This window comes from Branchiostoma floridae, chromosome 1, assembly GCF_000003815.2.
Source record: "Branchiostoma floridae strain S238N-H82 chromosome 1, Bfl_VNyyK, whole genome shotgun sequence".
Classification (NCBI taxonomy): domain Eukaryota; kingdom Metazoa; phylum Chordata; class Leptocardii; order Amphioxiformes; family Branchiostomatidae; genus Branchiostoma; species Branchiostoma floridae.
Window position 1 is genome coordinate 1,304,385 of NC_049979.1, and position 18,014 is coordinate 1,322,398.

Genomic DNA, 18,014 nt, shown 5'->3' on the forward strand with positions numbered 1-18,014 from the left:
TCTGAATAGTGAGTTCAGCACCCAGGACAGCCTCTAATGTTATAATCCTTCTTCTTCCTCCACAGTTAGGAAGTTATGGGGCTTCTTGCATAGCTGCGCCTTTTTTCTCGTTATCGGAACTTCTCAGAAATGTTGTAGTTTGGGTATTGGCATTTCACATGTAATAATATTGATGCGATAACACAATGCCCGGAACCTAAACACCCCACAAAGAAAATGTAATATCCCAATGACCTTTGACCTTACCAAGATGGCGGAAGGCGCACGTGAAGAAAAAGCTTCCTCAGTCGACCTCGGATTTGTCGAGGAAACGGACAGCTGGAGGTTGCTGAGTCGGTTCTTCCCGAGTAAAGTAGGCGGGAAGCCAGCCTGGCTGGCCCTGAAGTCCGTCCCGACGGCCTGCGAGCTCGACTGCGGCGTCTGCGGCAAGCCGACGGTCTTCCTTCTTCAGGTAAAAATTATTTTTGTTTGTTTCTTAGCCAAGGCATGGAAACGGCAAGAGAAGTATTTTATACGTTCTCCCATGCCTTGTCGCCGTGGCTGTTTGTTTCTCAGAGCCCATAAACCGCCCCTAGGCGTAGCACACCTGTTCTAAAACACTCACCGTAATCACCGTAAGATTTACCTGCATACCTGCATACCATCTTCAGTCGTTTTTTTTTTATGTGTTTGTCAGCAGGGCTAGCCCTTTGTAATAGCCATAGGCTAGTTGGGCAGCCCTGGCTGTGTGTTCGGTGCAGCCAAACCAATAAATAAATAAATAAATCTTCAGTCGAGGGAGGAGTGGACTCCTGTAGTGGACTGATCTTGACACTTCAGGTTAAGATTTGATATACATTCACACTAGGATTCTCAGTAGGAAAGACCCCGCTCCTTTCGATTCTCAGTAACTGTAAGTGCAGTGGTGGTGTGGTAAGTGCAGTGGTGGTGTGGTGTGGATCTCCTCAAAGTTTCAAACGCGGGGCTTAACATCCCATCAGAGAGGACGTCCCTATGTCTAACCGCAGTTCTCATTTTCACCTGAGTCAAGTGAGGAAATCGATGCAAAAAGCCGTTTCCCAGGGACAAAACATTGGGGCTTGTTAGTGGTTCAAAGCAAGAAGCTCTAGAGTAGAGTAGAGTCAAGTTCATCGGTTAGGCAGGAGTCTTACTCCAGTTGATATAAATGATGATGATATAAATGATGTTGTCTCTGTTACACTGCACCCAGGCACCGAATCTTACATACTATAGTCAGTTTATGTCTTTCTTAATTTCTATTCATATTTACATATTCATATTTATGATATTTACAAGTCCACAAACCAAGGCTCTAGCCAGCGTCCGTTTTTCCGTCAATTGAAGAAATTTGCTGCGTGTGACGGAAAGATTTTAAAACCAATCCGTCAGCCTTGATGGACAAAAATCCTTGGTGAAAGCTACAGGCGGCTTGGGGACGCCGTCCACGGCCGTAAAAGGCACACACTGTTTGTTTTACTATTGTTATCATTGTTGATGAAGTGTGTCGGCGCTCTTTAGCATACGATAATCTCATTAAAAACCTGTTTTTCAAGGTCTCTGTTCAGTCTTTCTAACTCATGGAAGAGTGTTTTTGCGATTTTCGCGACAATGGGAATTGGCTGACGGAAACATATTTCGAGCTGGCTAGAGCCCTGCCACAAACCTAACCGTAAGACCACCCTGTCCCAGGTGTACTCCCCGCGGACGGATCAGACCACGTGCTTCCACCGGACGGTGTTCGTGTTCTGCTGCCGAAACCCCCCGTGTCACGCCCGGAACAGCGCCACCCCCTTCCGCGTCTACCGCAGCCAACTGCCGCGACAGAACGACTTCTACGACTTTGAGCCGCCGGACGAAGACACCCCCTCTTCTGAAGCTGAAGTGTTACAGGCAGAGAAGGTAATGCTTCCACCTGTCAATTCCTGTTTCCCTACCTACCCTAGAAAAACCTGCTTTGACTTTTGGGTCGGCAGTAGAGTCACATAGCTGCCAGTTAGGATTTTTATTCAGTCTGCTTCTTATTAAAATATAAACAATGCTAGTGTCCACACATACAATCCCTTTCTGACAGCTGACACAGTAGTGTGTTTCCCTTGTAAGTTGTTCCTTGGCTGATCACTGTTTGGTCCCCCTCTCCCCAGGACTGGAGCCTGTGCTGTGTGTGCTGCTTTTTGACAGCCGACACAGTAGTGTGTTTTCCTTGCTGTGTGGCTGATCACTGTTTCGTCCCCCCCCCCTCCCCCCCCAGGAGTATAACCTGTGCTGTGTGTGCGGCTGTGGAGGAGCGAAGGCCTGTTCCAGGTGCCACCAGGTGAGGTACTGCAGCAAGGAGCATCAGGTGCTGGACTGGAGGGCTGGACACAAGGCCGCGTGTGGGGGTAAGGTGGTGATCATGGCTACTCTCCAAGCAGAGGTTAGGCTACGGCTGTTTTTTTTTTTTAACGTTGTTTTTAGTCGTTTTTATCGGGCTTTCTATTTTGTCATTTTTCTTGACGTACGCCAGCCAACCTGTTAGGTTTTGACAATACAAGATACAATACAAAATACAAAGCCTGATAAGAATGACTATAAAAACGTTAAAAAACAGTCTGAGTCTACCCTCTGCTTGGAGAGTAGATCATGGCTTCATTACAGGAGACAACAAATAGAGACACATTTTACTAAATTTATAAGTGACTGCACAATTTAAAACTATAATATACTTGTGTCCTTCATGTCTTATACTGTAATTCAAGTGATTTTTAGCTACATATATTTGAAAGATGTTTATCCGTGGGGTAACCTAGATTTGTTCTTTTAAGATCAATTGGTATTTATGGATATCAAATTGATGGATGGTGATTTCAAACTGCAATATTCAATATGTTTCTATGTATTGAAAATATTGCAATTTGAGGCCAAGGTTTGGCGGCTTGATATCCATAAATACCCATTATCAACGGATATAGGTTACCCCTCGGATAAAGGTAAACTAGCGTTAGCCACTGGAGACAGAGGAGGACCAGCAGTACAGCATAGAGAGAGTCAATAAGAGCTGGCTCAAACCCTATGGTCCTTTGCACCTGGTGCAATTACTTTGCACTGTATACAGGCTGCCATTGCTACTTTTGTGATTAGTAGCCAGGTCTATTGGAAGGTCCTCTCAATTCAGCCTAGACGGGATAGTTGGCCCACCCAATAACGATAACAATAACATGATGTTACTTCCTACAGCTGAAGACGGGATCCTCCCCATGGCCCGTGTGCAGCTGCTGTTCCCAGAGTTTGACCTGGTGACTGAACCCGAGGAGTGGGAGGAGGGGGAGGGAGATGGGGAGGATGCAGGGGAGGATAAAGAGGAGAAGCTGAGGGAGTATGAGGACTACATGAGGCAGCTAAGGCATAATCAGGTAAGTACTTCTTGTGTCATCACATCACTCTTCTGCTCCAGTATTCTGCGCACACCTTTCCTCAGGGGATCAGAGCCTCCAGATCTTCCATGGTGCATGGTTTTGGCAGGAGGGGGCAGACAAGAAGGTGTTTCATGGTCTGCTCCTGCCTGTGAGTACTGTATACGCAGTAGGTACTGTGTATGCAGAAATGTTTGCAGTGGTTTTATGTGCACGGTTTTCACTGTGACCATTTCACTTTGCAACTCAAAACCACCGCAAACATTGTTTATTCTGTCTTCTCCCTACCAGCTGTCCCCTTGTCTAAGCACACTGCACCACCCGTCCTCTTTAGCCTGACTAAAATTGTGCTCCTAGCGGCCGGCCCTACAATTGCTCAGGCCTCAGGGAGGGGGTCATTAACCCCAGCCAGCGAGAGATTGTGTGAACACAGGCTACCGTCCTCTTCTTTAACATGAAGAGGTTCTGTACTTTTGGCTCTCTGATACACAGGGCTGTAGGCTTCACATCACCATCTGAAATGACACATGCAATCCCACTCCATTTTCCTGCAAATTTAAACTTAAATGCATGTACATTAGTGTAAATGTTTGAAAAATTCAGCTGATGCTGCAAAGCGGTTTATCATCAAATAAACTTCTTCAAGGATCGTGCAGGAGGTTCAGATCTGCAGGAGAAGGACCTGGAGGCTGCGGCCAGACAGGAGACGGAGGAGGATCAACAGTTCAGTGTCTTCAGGAGGAGGGTCAGGAAGGAGCCAGAACAGGTCAGGGTCACCTTGAACTTCATTTCAAGGTAGCAGAACACAGTTTTTCGCCTATGGGAATTTACATTGTTAAGGACCCTGAAGTGAGAAGGTTCGACGCCTCAAAATTTATAGTAGGGTGCAAAAGTAATTAACAAGAATTGAATATGTTGGAGTTCAGGGTAGAATCTACAAAATATGTGAAAATGAGCTTAAGTTTGCCTGCTCGTTTTCCCAGAAAAAACACTTTGAAATGACCCCTGGCGGAGGTCACCTTACTGCAGCTGACACACGGAAGTAGCGGGAACAGAATTTGTACGCGAAATTCTACCCAACCAAACATACAGCCTCAATTTAAACTTATATATTCCTCTACTATCCACCACAGTTTCCGACTCGCTGACATGCACAGAAAAATTTCCATACCTTTTCAAGAACTGCGGCGTACTATTTTGTGCTCGACCTACTTATGTCCACGGGGGTCGCCCATAGATACTGGTTTCTGCGACCTCATGGTCTAATATAGCGAAAATCAGTGGGGAGGGGGGTCAGGAAGGAACCAGAACAGGTCAGTGGGAACTTGACCTTCATGGTTTAAAAAAATAGCAAAAAGAAGTTATGGTGAGTGGGGTGGTGTGGGGTTGAGGGCAGGGATGAGGAGGTAGACTGTAGAGAGACCCTCGCCAGACCCAGTGCTGGGCAGAAGTGGCTGCCTATTTTTGCATTTCCATATTTTTCTCTTTATAGAGGGAAGCAGGGGCTGTTGGATTGGTCTGTTCTGAACATTATGATGATCTTTTTGCATTGCAGGATTGTTGCAGTTTCATGAACAACCTGTAACACATCTACAATGCACACATGTCATCTTTGCCATCTGTGAACAACTGCTTATGGTTTTGTGTTCTGCAGGTTTTCAGTTATTTTCTATGTATCTTCCATGTAGGTGCTGAGATACGACTTGGGCGGGGCGCCCCTGTGGGTGTCCAGGCAACACATCCCCACTGCTGAGGACATCCCGGACTGTACATGTGGGGCACCCAGGCAGCTGGAGTTCCAGGTAAGGACAAACCAACCCAGGCTGTACATGTGGGGCACCCAGGCAGCTGGAGTTCCAGGTAAGGAAAGCCTGTTCTCTAGTAATCTCTACAACAAACCAACCCAGACTGTACATGTGGGGCACCCAGGCAGCTAGAGTTCCAGGTAAGGACAAACCAACCCAGACTGTACATGTGGGGCACCCAGGCAACTGGAGTTCCAGGTAAGGGAAGCCTGTTCTCTAGTAATCTCTACAACAAACAAACCCAGACTGTGCAAATGTACATGTGGAGTGCCAAGGCAGCTGGAGTGCCAGGTAATGCTACCGTCCCTTTTGCTTGGGATCCTGTAGGGGGCGTTGCCATGAGAGGAGTCAGTAACAGTTGTTAAGCTATGCTTCCTGCAGGACTTACTGTGGGGGCAACCTCAATACATAACTGAATAAGTATGTTGTTAGTAAGGTTTGTAAGGGGATGTTTACATTGTAAACTTTTGATCTCTTGTTCACCTTTTTGTTAAGTCAAGTCAAAGACAAAGGAGAGTGATGGGAAAAGCGCAATCTTATTTATTGTAGAAAAGTCATTGCCGAGCTAGATATTGCAGCCAACATACATACTGTCACATCACTTTACTTACACAATGATTTACTGATAACAAAACAAGTTTGGGGAAAATCAATGTGGTTTTCTCCATATCCTATGGTATGAAAAATTATGTAACAAAAGGCAAATTGTTATCTCGAAATCAGTCACAGTCGTGATCAACATAAAGATGTCAAATATTGACAACGCTTGTCTCTAAACTGACTGGAAGAAACTATTATTCAAATGCTCACCATTGTGTACGAGTCAGAAACCTGTATTACTATGAACAAGTACATTCTCTTCTTTCATTCAAGGCAGCTGCCTTCATTGTATTAAACATTCTGCTGGCTGTTACAAAACATTGCAAGTCAATAATAGACTACATTAATTTTATGAAACTTGTATTTGAAAAATTGGCGATCACTTAATCTTGAATTAAGTTATTTTTAACGCAAACAGTGTACAGGTTATCTATTTGTACAATGTTAATCATGGTGATTAGTAGTCAAACAAAAAATTCTAAGTGCGCTGCTAGATATGCAGGAATTGAATTATATTTACACAATGTTCTAGAAGTGTATTACAATTATACTATCATCAGTTGTAACAGATCAGAAGTTACATTTCACTTGCTCCCTAGGAGTTCATTTTAACTTGATTATTTTTAGTACAAGGATTGTTGTATGGAAACAAAACAGTGTCTAACAATGTCTCATTATCTGGAGTTGTCACATCCTGTTGATTACTGATATTTAGCTTTTATAACAGAGCATAAAAAGTTCCTTTGTCTTTGAGCTCCTCAGACCCACATCTGCAGGTAGGACTAATGCAAGCACTTGGAGCTGAAAGTCTTAAGTTAAACAAAAGTTTGTTTTGTGTGTTGGTATTTTGAACATGGAAACACATGAGAAAAATTCAATTTGCATTCTTTCAATGTTAGCTTTCAAATGTTCTGTGCACACTCATTTATGCTGTAATTTGCATTTCTAAAATATTGTAATAACATTGAAAGACTTTTAAAACATATTACGGTTGTAACAAAAAGGAAACTTAAGTGAGGGTGTTTTGCCTAATTTTTGCCCAATTTATTTTCCATGGTTGCTAATGCTTCAAACTTCAAGTAAAAAAAATAACAATCTGATGTACTGTTTTACATGTCAGACTTGAAGGCACTGTGCTCCCCCCTGTAAGGGGGAGCACAGCATTTTCCAATCTACACATATGCCCGTTTTTTTCAGAATATTTTTCTGGCAGCTAAATCCATACCCTGGTTCTCTATTCCTTGTTTCTCTCTACTCTTCTGAATCAATGGCCTATTCTCTGGGTTGGACTTCCCGCTTTTTGCGCGTGCATCAAAGTAGGGATTTTGGCTGCTGCAGTGTTTTTCAAGTAACCCAAAAAGAGCAGAAACTAAAGACATACCTATTACAAACCCCAGGGCTGGGTCATCGTACCAATGCACATGTCCCTCACCCTTCTGGGTGTACCACACTGTCACCATGGTGACATTACCTAGCAATGTCAGCACAGTGTTCAGCCAGAATGTCTGCTTGTGTTCCATACAAAAAGTCATGCTAAAGGTATCCACAGCAGCAACAGCAGCAATTTCAAGTGCTGTCATCATGCTTTTGCAGACTCCATTTTTTTGTAGCTCTATGCATGTGTAAACAACTGTCATAATAAGCAAGTGTACGCCAATGGGGACTGCGATCCATGCTTGAAAGACAGAGGCGAACAGTCCTACAGCTAGAACGCGCGCACTTAGTTCAAACACTTTCCACACGATGATGAGGATGAACCTTGTCACAAAGTTACAGCTGCATGTCCTTTCTTTTTCATTGATACCATGATGGTACAAATATGTGACCACAGCCTTGACTGCTGCCAGCAGTGATATCACCATGGTAATGATCTTCTGGGTGCTGATCTGTTCACCTGTGAACAGGATGATGTAGAGCTGTATACACAGCTGAGGAGTGCTCTCCAAAATGCCTTCCACCAGGTGTAAGATAGGAAGATAAATGTCGTTGTTGTTGCCGGTCACTAACTTACGGAGGAGGTTATAATACTCCACGAACACTCCTAACTGTAGGACACATGCCAAGTACATGACATTCTTACTCATTTCATTATTTTTAGAATATTCGTATTTTGCTAAGAGTGCATTTGTTATGATTGTTGGCCCCAACACAAACCCGAGGGTCAGGCCAAACCAAATAAAATCTCCACCGTTGTGGTACGTGACTGCCAGTGACAGGTCACTGATGACATCAGACAAGTACAGGACCAGTCCGAACACAAGAAGGTATAGGATCTTCACAGGCTTTGAGTTCCAGATTGATTGAAGACAAGTAGGATTGTCCATGGTGTTTGACTCTACTGAGGTGGCCATGGGTGGACAACAGAGAAGCAGAAGTCTGGTTTACTGACTATCCTTTAGTTTTGGCTGGAAGCTGGACAGGCAATGTGTACATGCAGTCACCTCAGGCAGTAGTTGAGCTGAATGGGATGGAGAATGGAGAAAATTCAACAGTCATGAACAATCTTCCCAACAGCCACAGGATTTAACATTAATAAATAGTGGATACAGTACATTATGTACTTTGATTTCTGTAGTATACAAGTTATACAAATTGTGACTGGTACATATTATAGGTTATTATATTCTGCCTTCTCCTACTCGGGTGGCAGTGAAGTGCTCATCACTTCCACCTTGCATAGTCTAATCATTTGCATGGTGTTTTCTCAAATAAGTTACCATGAAGTTTGTTATCTCCAGGCAGATTTAAGCTGCTATCAAAGCTGGACAAGCAGTGCTTGCCATCGGTGGAAAATAGACACTCCTCAGCCGGCTGCGCTGGTTGTGAATGGTGACTCCTTAGCCAGCTTTTATACTATCTTATGCCACTGATGAATCTGCCAGATTAGACTTTTGTTCCTATGCATATATTGCTAACTGTATGTAGATGTATGACCTGACAGAAATCACTATTGCTAATAATGCTTTGAAAAGGAAGAATTTTGAATCCATACCTGACTTGTCTCAAATAGGCAAGTAGAGACCAAAGATAGACTTGCTAGTTGCAGACCACTGGTAGAATTTATTTTTCAGACTGATCCGAGACTCTGCCACGTCGACAGAATGTTCTAGGCAAACACACCTGTTTACTCACACACACTCACTATCTGGTTTAGCATTGGATTCCTTTGTTGCCTGCGTCACTGTGCAATGACTTTAATTGTTTAACCGGGCAACATTTTGAAGTTGTTGACTGAGTGAAAATGAACCTTGACCAATCACTATCTTCAAGATCGTTCAAATCAAATAAGTTAAAGCTTATGCTAGCTGGCATAAGTTACTGATTGCTGTCCCCTTGACTAAGAATGGTCAGTTAGTAGAGACAAAAATCACTAACAATGGAAATGTTGGCTTTGCAGCTTTGTTCTAGTCTACTGCAGTAGAATCTTCTGTATCCGTATAGCCGGTATAACTGCACTTCAACATAACTCACCAGCCTCTGTATCTGTATCTGCATAGCCGGTATAACGGGAATGCATATCTCCTGGGGGTGCACCCTGTCCTGATTGCACCTTACCTTTCAACCATCGGCACTGCTTTTGTCTTTCTGTACCAAAGTCTATTTCGTTTTTACTATCTCTCTTTGCACTTACACAGTCTTTCACTGTCAGGTGCTACCTGGGTGCTCTTTCACAAGGGGGCAGGTTACTTGGCTGGGAGGAGGGCTATTTTAGTCAGTTGCTGTTGATAATATCAGTCACCTATTATTAAGACGCTTCCTTTCATAGATAACTAACAGGTGAAGATTTGGCTTCGATTTTGTCGTTGTACATGCTAGGCAAGAATTGTTCTTGGAAAAAACACAAATATCACATTTATTCATAAGAAGAAGAAACTAGACAGGCAACATTTGTGAGCAAATACAGCGTATTTGTACCCTGTCCCAACCCATGCAAACATGGACTGTTCCAAAAGTGAATATTAAAAAAGTCAAACCCTGAGCGAAAATGGACTATTTGTGAGGAACTGCCACTTAAAATGGACCAGTTCAAAAACGCTTACACAAAAAATAATCATCCTGGCCTGAAATTGAATTTTTCAAAAATCATCCTGTGACAATGGACCCTTTCAGTGGTACCCATATGTAAAATGAACAAGTCCAAAAACACTTCTGGTCAAAAAGATCATTTTGAAGTGGTTTATGCCAAATATTATACTCATGGATCCTTAAGTAAATATTTAATGCACTCCCACACCAAATTTTAGGTTATTTGGTTGTAACACCAGGTTTTTAAGGCCATTTTTGGTGAAAAAATGACCTAAAAACCTCAATAAAATATGAAATATTATATATATATATAAGATATGAAAAAAATTTAAAAAGACACCTGTGCCCACTTAACCTTGGTGCCAAAATTCAGGTCATTTAGCCCAGAAATGACAGAGAAGAATTGAGTTGAAGATTTTACAGAAGAAGAAATATCAGGAAAAGCAAGATATTTCAACCCATACATGTGGTATGGTTGGAATATAAAAAAAAACACAGTATGAGTGATGTAATAGAATCAAGTTGATTAAAGACCTGTTTTACTTGCAGTTTTGGTTTGATCGTCTTTTCCTGTTTAAGTTTACTTTACATAACCTTGAGTTGATTTTGTGTATGTACAAGTCCTATCATGTTAAACACCACCCTATGTAATTTCCTTTACTTTTTTTCTGTGCTGATGTCTGCTTTTTGTTTGGATTTTGTTTTATCATTATGTATCATGTTCCATTTGATCTGACTTTATGTCTTCTTGTTTTGGTGTCTTATAAGCCCATGGAAGTCACAAGACACGATAATGAACCATCCATTTATTCATTCATTCATTTGCCTGCACATAATCATTGTGCTGTTGGTATCATGACTGTATAACTTATGTAAATGGCTGGTGCTGTTCTCTCCCCTCTGCAGGTGATGCCCCAGCTCCTGAACTACCTACAGGTGGACAGCCTCAAGGACAGCATCGACTGGGGCACCTTAGCTGTCTACACATGTGTGAACAGCTGTGAACAGGGGACAGCATACCACCCTGAGTTTCTATGGAAACAGGACTATTCTGAAACAGCATTGACTGGGGCACCTTAGCTGTCTATACATGTGTGTGAACAGCTGTGACCAGGGGACAGCATACCACCCTGAGTTTTTATGGAAACAGGACTATTCTGAGACAGCATTGACTGGGGCACCTTAGCTGTCTACACGTGCGTGAACAGCTGTGAACAGGGGAAAGCATACCACCCTGAGTTTCTATGGAAACAGGACTATTCTGAGACAGCATTGACTGGGGCACCTTAGCTGTCTACACGTGTGTGACCAGGAGACAGCATACCAGCCAAAGTTTCAGAAACAGGACTATTCTGAGACAGCATCGACAGGGGCATCTTAGCTGTCTACACGTGTGTTAACAGCTGTGACCAGGCTAGGAGACAGCACACCACCGTGAGTGTTTATGAGAACGATAATTCTGACACAGCGTTACTCAGCTGTCTGTACGTGTGTGGACAGCTGTGAACAGGGAACAGCAAACCACCACAACTTTCTAGGAAAATAAGACTTCTGCAAATCTGTTTTGTGAAGGTACAATCATGTATTGTATTCAGTTTGTGCAGAATCTTAACATCATCAACAACACTTCTGAAAAAGAATACATGTGCCGGTACATATATATAATACATATGCTTGGAGGGTTGAACAAGTTTTCTAAAATTCTCTTGTCCTATCGGGCAGGCACATTAAAAATTTACTTGCCTGAACCAATTTTTCACTTGCCCAAAATTCAAATATCACTTTTATATTCATTTTCACTTCCAGCAATGGAATTCCTATTATTGGCTCTATTCAATGTTGACCATTGCTTGATGTCATTACTTTAAAAAGTAACAAGTGTATCAAAATCTTTTCAGGCAAGGCAGGTCATGCACTTGCCCGATCAGTACTTTCACTTGCCCTGGACATTGGGGCTAGTGGACTTGTCCAACCCTGGCTTGTTAGCATTCTTTTGTACAATGTATAATCATGGTGATTACATGCCTACTGGTATACCCTTAACAGCTATTTACAGTGCAGATTGTCAAGGTTTCTGGATCGGCTAAATTGGTGATTTGAATTTTTTTGGGCTTGCGCTGTTCTACCATTAAATAAGTAAGAGAGAACTTGAGTTGTACTGAATATTGGTAGGTGAAAGCATAAGGTTCTTGAATATGACATTTGGAACCTTATGGATTATGTTTCCATCTGTTAATATTTTTAATTAAAAACTTATGCAATTCCAAGCAACACCAAAGTTAAACGTAATTTTTTACTGGATAATGAGGAATACTGGAACTGCACTTTTGCACCAAAGAAAATATATTAAACATCAGATTCTATAATTATAGAGGAACTATTGATTTTCAATTAGGCAGTACATCAAGTCTCCATATCCATAAGAAGTGTTAAACTCTTTCAGTCACAACCGGTTCTCAATAGTGCAAACTATTACATTATACGTAGGCCAAATACAAGACAGTATGTCTGTCGCACGGGCACAAAATCATCAAAGAACAACACATCAAAATCTAATTACAATTGTGATACTAATCTGTTGTCTGTTGACACCAAAATTCTTTGCAAAATCAATTTGTGACAATGTGGTAGGAATTTTCTGAATCTAATGTGATCCATCCAATGTAGTTTAATGATGTAAGACTGCATCACTGCAGTAGGATGTTGGTATTTTCAACATCGTACTGTAGTAATACAGATATAGATTGTACAAGTATATGAATAACTTGGACCAAGACGTACAATGTTTACTACACATGATTACATCAACTGTTCAACACCTAAATCTGTTAAAGAGGGAGGTTCAAATATATAAAAGCACCCAATAAATTTGGCTAGTGTAGTTTGGCTATCATAAACTGTCTGGCTTCAGTCTCTCACTGTCTTCTGTTCACTTGGGTGCTGGGCTGGGTGGTTAAGACCTAGAGAATCAAATTGTCTCTTCCATACACTTTATAAAGTGTAGACACAAAAGATAAAGAATTCTAGTTTTGCACATAACAATTGGATAAGTCTGATTCATCTAGACAGGAAGAATAGAAAGTAAAACCAGCCTGGTAGGGAAACAGCCTATAAGGAAAACATTGGCTGGTGGTTGGTGACAGTCTGTAACAGTAAGTCTGCTAGCTTTCCCAGATTGCAGAGAAGGCACTACAATTACAAGTTCTCCATATTTCCAGACACATGACTGTCAATAGAAAGCTATGTGTAAGTGAGCGGTGAGTGCCCCTTGCAACTAGGGCTTATTTTGTATGATATATAGGCTAGAACAGTGAGTTCAAATTCAAAACTGAAATCCCTAATCTTTTATACTGGCATGATGATGATAGCTGGTAATAGTAGCTCTTATCTGAGAACAAATAGCTTTTATCAGTAATAGTGAATATTGAAACTCAGGCCTTTCCGAGACAGTGGTAAAAACAAGAAAGCACTTAATTCAAAATATTGGAAAATAAAATCAAAACTCGTTACTTGACTTTTTACTACACTAAAAAAAGTTAAGGCCCGTCGGGCAGCCATAAACACAAACTTTCCCCTAATTTCTACAAAATTCTAATTTTAATTACCACACCAGTCCAAAAGTGTTACTGTTCTGAAATAATCTGTAAGGTTTTCATTGAACATCTGATTGCCAAATATGTCAGGTCATTTTTGTACAACCTTGGTTGAAAACTGCAGAACTGCATTAATACCAACAGCTGCTTTGGGACATGATGCAAACAATTTGATTTATCTATGGATAAGTTATTTTTTAGCACTGTCAATAAAATCTATGTAACGTTATACGTTTATAAACCTTTAAAAAGAGTGCATGTTGTCATGTTGAATTCTTAGACCCGACATCAGTACATTTACTGTGTGGGGGGAATGAGGAGGGGGTTGGGTGGTATCTTTAGTGGGTATGTTTTTGACTGTGGATGTTCCAACGGTTTTGTTCGTAGCCAATTTCCTTTCACCTGCACCTTTTGTCTTGAGGTTCTTTTCTGGTTAGTCCACATCTTCATACAAGTGAGGCTGCGAACCCGATGGCATGGTTACGAGGCCTTTATGGGGTGGGGGCAGAGGGGGAGGCTCATCTTTAGTGGGGTTGCTTTTGATACCTGTTCCAAGGACCTCGTTCTTAGCAATCTGCCTGAGATCTGTACCTTTCGGTTTGGGGCTCTTTGGTGCTGCGTCTACATCTTCATACAGGTTGGGCTGTGAGACTGATGCCGGGAGTGATGGCATGGTTACAGCGCCTTCACGAGGTGGGGGCAGAGGGAGAGGCTCATCTTTAACAGTTATGTTTTATTCTCCGTAACAATGGTCTTATTCTTTGCAAATTTCCTGAGTACTTTACCTTTCGGTTTGGGGCACTTTGTAGGTGTGTCCACATCTTCATACAGGTGAGGCTGTGAAACTGTTCACATGGTTACAGTGTCTTTTCGTGGTGGGGGCAGAGGGAGAGGCTTATCTTTAACAGTTATGTTTTTATTCTCCGTAACGATTGTCTTGTTCTTAGCAAATTTCCTTAGACCTGTACCTATCGGTTTGGGGCTCTTTGGTGGTGCGTCCACATCCTCATACAGGTGGGGCTCTGAGACAGCCTTAAGACCGTCATCAACTGTACGGGAAGGGGGGAGAGGGTCAGGCTCTTCTTTAGGGGGCTTGTCGGGCTGTCCCAGGGCTTTTTTCTTTGCAGACTGCCTAATACCTGTACGTGTTGATTTGGGACTTTTGAGTATTTGGTATGCGCAAGGCTCTGAGACAGCTAGCAAGGTGTCAGCACTTTCACGAGATGGGGGAAGTGGCAGGGGCTCATCTTTCGGGGATTCGATTTGATTTGGGGATCCAGGAATATTTTCTTCAACAGGTTTCCCTGGACTTGTACTTTCTTTTTTTGGGTTGTTTGGTGGTGATCCCACACCTGTGTACAGACGATTTGGTTGTGAAAGAAATGTCCCTTGGTTATATGCTAGGTTCCTAGCATCAAAGGATGGAGTGGTAGCCTGAGCCTGTTCAGTCTGATCATGACCACTGATAACTGCAGTAACTGCGATGTTTGCGTAGGATTTAGTGATGGCCTGTGACTGACCCTGCTCTGTCTGATCATGTTGTGTGTCCATGTCTTCATACTGGTGACCCTGACCGACGGTGTTTACAGCAGCGGTGGTGTTTGTGTGGGGTCTAATGATGGCCTGATACGGGCCCGTAACTTTGTACAGCTTTGCAGTAGACCCTGTGTTATATGTTGGCTTATTGTTCAAGGATCCAGTGATAGCCTGTTGCCCTGCCTGTCTGTGACCACTGACTTGTACAGTAACTGGTGTATGTATGTAGGGTTCACTGAGAGCATGAGACTGTCCCTGCCCTGTCTGATCATGACCACTGGTAGATGTTGAGTTCTTTGGTGTTGTCACCACACCTGCGTACATAGCATTTGGCTTTAAGGCAGCTAGTATATTGTTATGTGTTAGATTTCCAACTTTCCGAAGGCCCGCATGAGACTGGCCCTGCCCTGTTTGATCATGAATGTCTACAGTAGCTGTGGTGTTTGTGTCAGTTACGATAACGTTGGAATTCTGGCCTGAAGGAGGAAGCGCGGTCCTCCTCTTGCACCAGATCGTGAGGACGATTACGCCAATCAGGACAATGCCGCCTCCTGTACCACAGATGGAGCCGACGAGAACAGGCAGGGGGAAACTGGGAGAAGATTCATGGGAAGTGTCTGGAGTGATTGCAAGGGGTGCCGTTAGTGTTGATTTTATGTTTAGAGACCTTGCTGTTGAGCCAGCATTTCTTTTAAAATACCAGCGAGAGGGAGAAGTGACGGTGACATTGTAACAGTTAGTAGTACTCTCAAATCGAAGATCTAAAGGCAGTGTTGATATGGTGGTCTCGTTACAGATCAGGTCTTCAGGATTAATATCTTTCAGCTTTTGCCCGCGGAAGTTGTCAGGTTGGGCACAAGTCATCTCGTTTTCAAATGAAGCAGACCCATTCATTTTGAGTCTGAAGGGAACCATCCCGCAGTCGCACTGCCAGGGGTTCTCCTCAATGCTTACAGAATGAATTGCTGACAACATGTCATGGACGGACGGGGGAAGAAAAGATATCTGGTTTTCATTCAGAAATAGACATTTAAGGCTCGGTAAAGTAGAAAATGTACCTGTCTGGATAGAAGTTATCTTGTTTTTACCCAGATATAGATATTTAAGGATGGGTAAATTAGAAAATGTACCAGGCTGGATAGAAGTTATCTGGTTTTTCTCCAGTTCCAAGTCTGTGAGCCTCTGTAGATTAGTAAAACTACCAGGCTGGATGGATTGTATCTGGTTAGATCCCAGGATCAGGTCTATGAGTTTGGGTAGATCAGTGAATATACCTGTCTGGATAGAAGTTATCTGGTTTTGATCCAGATATAGAGATGTAAGGTTGTGGACATTAGTAAATGCACCGGGCTGGATAGAAGTTATCATGTTACGGTGCAGGTTCAGGTACTCGAGTTTTGGTAGATTAGAGAATGCGCCATTTTTGAGGTATTTTATTCTGTTCGACACAAGGATCACCTCCCTCAGCAAAGAATGACTTGAAAAAATACCAGGATTAATGTTAGTTATCCTGTTATACATAACGTCCAATATTTCAAGCTGAGGTAGTTTGGACAATGCACCAGTCTGAATGCTAGTTATCTGATTAAATCGCAACTCTAAGCGAATGATGGATTTTGGGAGGTTCTGGGGGAAGCTGGTTATCTGATTATTCCCCAAATATAAGAAGGTGATGTTTTTTAGGGTGTTCTGGGGGGCGCTTTTGAGGCCCAGGCTGTCGCAGTTGCAGCAAGGAGTTTCTGGTGTTCTGCGTAAACGATTTATAACGCAGGGAGAGGATATTGAACACCTGCATCCAGCTTCTGGCAATTCGGGCTCCTTCAGGATGATGAGGAGGAAAATCAGCACGTGTCTCAACCTCCTTCCCATCTTGGTACCTGAAGAGAACAGGTAATAAAGAACAGGCATTAGTACACATATCTGAGCCGTTGTAACACCGATATTGCAACTTCCGACTAGATGTCAACGTAAAAGGCCATCGGCTTCAGTATCTGTCTCAACACATGCACACTTTCAAACGACTTTTTTTTCCAACGACTTTTTTCTTCTAAATCAGGTTCATAGGGCCTGATGTTACCATCATGAAGATGAAGAGCGGCCCATAGCGATAACTGTAGCAGCATCTCTTCTCCCTAAGTCAGAAACATCAAGCTTAGGCAAGCTTCACTTCACTGACTCAATAAGAGAAGCAGGGGTCCGGGTTACGAGGCTGCGCGGGAAATTCCCTACCCCATTTTGGCCGGAATGGTTTGGCACTCCCCAAACACGGGACCTCCTTTTAACGTCCTATCCTAGGGACGGCCCTAGCCGAAGCTAGGTACTCATTTTCACCTGAGTAAAGTGAGGAAAGTCGTGTAAAGTGCCATTCCCAAGGGCACATGATTGGTGATATAGCATTATGCGAACTCGTAACCTCTCGGTCTCGAGACAAACACACTGCCGCTACGCTATGCAATCTCACGAAGCACCTAATAGCAGATTCAGACTGCTCTATAATAAAGACGCCCAATACGCCTGGTCATCGTTCTGTTCATGTTCCACATATGTGTCCACAAGGCCGCGCTACTCAAGCCCTAATTACCTCCATGAAATGTCATGGAATGGAGGTTATATTTTCTGTTATATGTCTCTGTCTGTGTAGATGATTACTCAAGAACGGCTGGATGGATTGGTTTCATACTTGTTGTGTTGGTGGGGTGTGATAAAAGCTCGAATCGATGAGATTTTGGGCGCCGTATCTGTCGTTATGATTGATGTAATAATAACAGAAATCACCCCTATATCTGCGATATATTGGAACAGGCATCGTGCTTTAAGTGTTTGTTAATGGCTTAGCTCCAAGCAGATGATGACAGCTGTTTGGGGAACCCCGAGGTTTTTTGAATATGATAATTAGTTTTATTTATGTCTGCTTAGGATATCATGGAGATGTGAAGCGTAAGTATAATTGTAAGAAGTTGAGGTACATTTAACGGTAATGCTTAACAGGTATGGATGTCTCACATACTGTACTGCTGATTTGAGTGACATGGTGATCAACATGCCATTAGGTCCTCTCATCTGGG

General features: G+C 42.6%; 1 protein-coding gene across 1 annotated transcript; it reads left to right on the forward strand.

The window, feature by feature from the left end:
* The first annotated feature begins 238 nt into the window (after window positions 1-238).
* LOC118422021 (programmed cell death protein 2-like) lies at window positions 239-12,713 on the forward strand. Its single transcript, XM_035829528.1, has 7 exons — window positions 239-451; window positions 1,690-1,899; window positions 2,249-2,378; window positions 3,214-3,389; window positions 4,036-4,155; window positions 5,078-5,191; window positions 10,727-12,713. Exons 1-7 carry the CDS (start codon window positions 251-253, stop codon window positions 10,898-10,900), a joined length of 1,125 nt encoding a protein of 374 aa, XP_035685421.1. The 5' UTR covers window positions 239-250; the 3' UTR covers window positions 10,901-12,713.
* Window positions 12,714-18,014: the final 5,301 nt, after the last annotated feature.